This window comes from Merops nubicus, unplaced genomic scaffold (genome assembly GCF_000691845.1).
Source record: "Merops nubicus isolate BGI_N331 unplaced genomic scaffold, ASM69184v1 scaffold4179, whole genome shotgun sequence".
Classification (NCBI taxonomy): Eukaryota; Metazoa; Chordata; class Aves; order Coraciiformes; family Meropidae; genus Merops; species Merops nubicus.
The window spans coordinates 29,117-32,803 of record NW_008631548.1 but is presented as its reverse complement, the minus strand read 5'-3'; the positions used below and the strand labels follow the sequence as shown (position 1 = coordinate 32,803).

The 3,687-nt window shown below is 49.3% G+C and overlaps 1 protein-coding gene across 1 annotated transcript in view; it reads left to right on the top strand.

Annotated features, from left to right (window-relative positions):
* Window positions 1-821: 821 nt before the first annotated feature.
* DDRGK1 (DDRGK domain containing 1) overlaps window positions 822-3,687 on the top strand; it is a gene marked incomplete at its 5' end in the record, with an annotated part of 28,252 nt that continues 25,386 nt past the window's right edge. Inside the window, one exon of the mRNA XM_008947594.1 lies at window positions 822-989. Within this exon, the coding sequence (XP_008945842.1) occupies window positions 822-989 (168 nt within the window). The remainder of the gene's footprint in view (window positions 990-3,687) is intronic.

The following is a 3,687-nucleotide window of genomic DNA, read 5'->3' as shown; positions in this document are numbered from 1 at the left end:
TCCCCACACTTGGGCTCTAGACCCTTCCCCAGCAGCTCCGTTGCCCTTCTCTGTCCACGCTTCAGCCCCTCCAGGTCCTGCTGGGAGGGAGGGGCCCAAAACTGACCCCAGGATTCGAGGTGCAGCCTCCCCAGTGCCCAGTCCAGGGGGACAATCCCTGCCCTGCTCCTGCTGGCCACACCAGTGCTGCTCCAGGCCAGGATGCTGGTGGCCTTCTTGGCCCCCTGGGCACACTCTGGCTCCTCTCCAGCTGGCTGTTGACCAACCCCTTAGGTCCTTTCCTGCTGGTGTGTCAGGGTGCATGCCAGTGCTGGAATTTGCTGGGGGACTGGTGTGTGTCACTGCTGGTTTTTACTGGGCAACTTCTCATGTCTGTGCAGCAATCCTGACCTGCTGATGGCTTTGCTGGTCAAATTCTGCCCCAGGTCCCTGCCCTGCAGCCTGTGCTGAGCTGGGTGCTGTACCAAAGCTGGGGGAGATCTGAGCTGAGCTGCAGGCACACCTTTGATGGCTGTGGAGCTGGAGCTGTGATGAATCTCCTTTTCTGATCAGCAGATATGCTGACAGTAGGTGGTTTTTAGGAAGGCATTGTTTGGATCTGAGGATGCTGGAGACTTGCCAGAGTGTGGAAACCATTTCATGCTCCTCTTGGAGCACAGTGTGTTTCAGCAAAGCACCAAACCCCCACAGCCTGAGCTGGGGAGAGCAGCTCTGCAGCTCCCTGTGGGACAGCTGGGATATTTACCTGAATTAAGGCAGAGCAGACTGAGAAAGCAACTTGCACATCTCTCCTTTTTTCTGACTGTGTTTCCCTTTTGCAGCTGATGAGGAGCAGCAGCAAAATGTGGCAGCAGCAGCAGCAGGGTTGGGGGCCAGGCCCCGGCCCCAGGCAGAGGAGAGAGGAGAGGGGATGCCCCGGCGCCGCAGGAACATGGGCAGCAGGCTGATGGCCCAGAGGAGAGCACAGCAGGCAGAGGACTGGATGGAAGGTAACCTTTATTTCATCTTCCAAACGTTGAAAGGGATCTTACAGGAGGTGTTCAGGGTGGTGAAAAGGTGCAGCTGGCTCCTGGAAGAAGCTTTGCACTTCTCTCTGTACTTCCTCACTTATATCTCTAGGTGCAACCTGCCTTTAGCTGCTGTGCTAGATCTGCAGTTCATAGAATCACAGGTGGGTTTGGGTGGGAAGGGACCTTTACAGGTCATCTCCTCCAACCCCCTGCAGGGAGCAGGGACATCCCCAACTAGAGCAGGTTGCTCAGAGCCCTGGCCAACCTCACCTGGGATGGTGCCAGGGATGGGGCAGTGACCACCTCTCTGGGCAACCTGGGCCAGGGGCTCAACACCCTCAGTGTAAAATCATTCTTCCTTTCAGCCCCTTTTCCAGCCCTTAACAACTCTTAACAGCTACACTTCTGTGGTGTGGTTGTAGGCAAGGGTATGGTGAGAAATAACAGCTCTCTACACCCTCCAGGCCTCCCTCCCTTTTCTGGTGAAACTTCACACATCATTATCTTTATTATTAAAGAGGTGACATCACCATGATTCATCTCACTGGATTCCTTCTGCTTTCAGACTGTGTGTTGAGTGTCAGACTTTCTGCTCAGGTATTGATTAACGTGGGCTTTGCTTCACTTGAGCTTGCAGTGGGGGCCAGGAGGTGTTTTTTTCACCTCCAGTAGGTGAGATGCAAAGAGCACAGGTCTGTGATGCCTTGAGCAGGGGCTGCTTGTGCTTTCTTCAGCCTCTCTTGTCTTGCAGTTTGCAGGAAGCATCTTGCTCTCCTGTTGGCAGGTAAATGTGCTTTTCAAGCTCATTATCTTCAAGGGTTTCACAAGAAGAAAAATTGACAGCCCTGAACTTTTCAACTTGGCTTATTCCTTTTCATGCAGTAACATCCTGGAAAGGAAAAGGAATTTCAAAATCTTTTGCCTTAAACTCCAGACATCAAAAGTTTGAATGCCAAAGGGTGACAGTGAAGCTGTCAGAGCAAACAGCTTCTCTTAGTTCCTCACTTTAGCAAGAGAAGAAGCTGTGTTGTTGGGCTTTATAAATAATTCTTTTGCAGCTTGGAGTGCATCAGATGGGTGAAGTTTGCTTTGAAATGACATCCCTGTTTTATTTGGGGTTGCTTTTTTTTCCCCTTTCTGTTCCAAATTAAAACAACTTCTTGCTCTTCTGTTTTGTGCTTCTCTCTGGGTTTTTATTCATATTCTGGGCTGGCCATTCCAAGTGCAACAGTAACACCAAAGCCTTGAGAGGCTGAGCACAGAGTTGAGCAGAGTGGCTGTGGGGAGAAGCATCTGTCCCTGGTTTCCCAGCACTGAGGTGTGCAGTGACTAGTGGCCATTATTACTTGGCATTAGCCCAACCCTGTCATCAACTGGCTGCTTCTGTGCTGCAGAGCCCTTAGCCTGGCTCTGAGCTACCTGTATTCCTGTGAGGTTTGGGGTTTTTTCCCCCCTGGAGAAGAATGTGTTACATCTTTTGAAGCTGTTATATAGCATAGGCCTGGAATCCCTCCTGGATATGTCCATGTGCCTTTTCTCTCTGCCACACAGAGCAGTTTTGTCTAATCACTGCCTCCATCTGAGCCTGTTGAAACAGCAAGTTGTCCCCACAGAATAATTTTCTGCTACAAAAAATCAGTCAATTCACATGGAAAGAGAACCCAGAATGCCATGTAGACAGGAAAACTGAAAACAAACCAGTCTGGTTTCTTCAGGCTTGACTTTAAGTGTTCTTGTCATTTCAGAAGGCTTCTGAACATCTACAACCAAAGTGGATTTTTTTTTTTGGTGGTTGTTAAAATGTTGTTAAACTTGTTGAAATATTTTCCTGCCAAGTTTCTGTTCTCTGTGTGGAATTTCCACCCTAGGTTTGGGTTTAGCTTTGCTCAGAGCCACCTCATCCTACTCTGGTTCCCCTGGGCTTGTGCCACAGGTTGGTACTGGTGTTACACCAACCCATTGCTTCAAGATTTCTAGCACCTTCTAGCAAAATTTCTAACACCCCCTCTGTGAGGAGACCCTGGGCACCTCTGTGTTACCCTGACAGACACAGGAGTGGGCTCAGGTTATCTCCAAAGCCTTCTGCCTGCTGGGTGCCAGTTCTGCTGACTCGAGGAGATGGTCTCAAAGCAACCCTTGCAGGTTTGGGAGCTGTGGTTAACGTGAGGGTTTTCTGTTTTCCATCTAGCAATCAGATTTCAATTCCAGAATGAGAAAGAAAGCTTCAAGGGTAAAACAGTTGCCCACGGGTTTTGCTGCCTGTGCTGAGTTGTTGTGCTGTGCCAGTACTGAAATCTCTCACAGAATGGTGGAGGGGGGAAAAAACAATCAAATTGTGGCACTGGGATCAGAACCTTGATAACTTTTAATTGCCCCTTAAAAATGAAAATCTTGAAATCTTAATCTTACTCATAACTCTGGATAAGGAGTCATTAAATACAGACAAGGATAGTAAATGATTGTTTTGAACACTCAAATCAACAGATTTGGTTTAGCAGAGCTAAACCAGGTTGTAATTCTTCCTTTAGCTCAGTGGGGTGGGCACAGACACCAAAATAATTTGCTGAGTCTCAGGCAGAAGATGAACATTGAAGCCCCAAATGCCTCAGCTTCCCTAGCAGAATCCCAGCCCCTGGGGCATACGTGGGTTGTGCTTTCAGGGGTGCTGTGCCCCCCC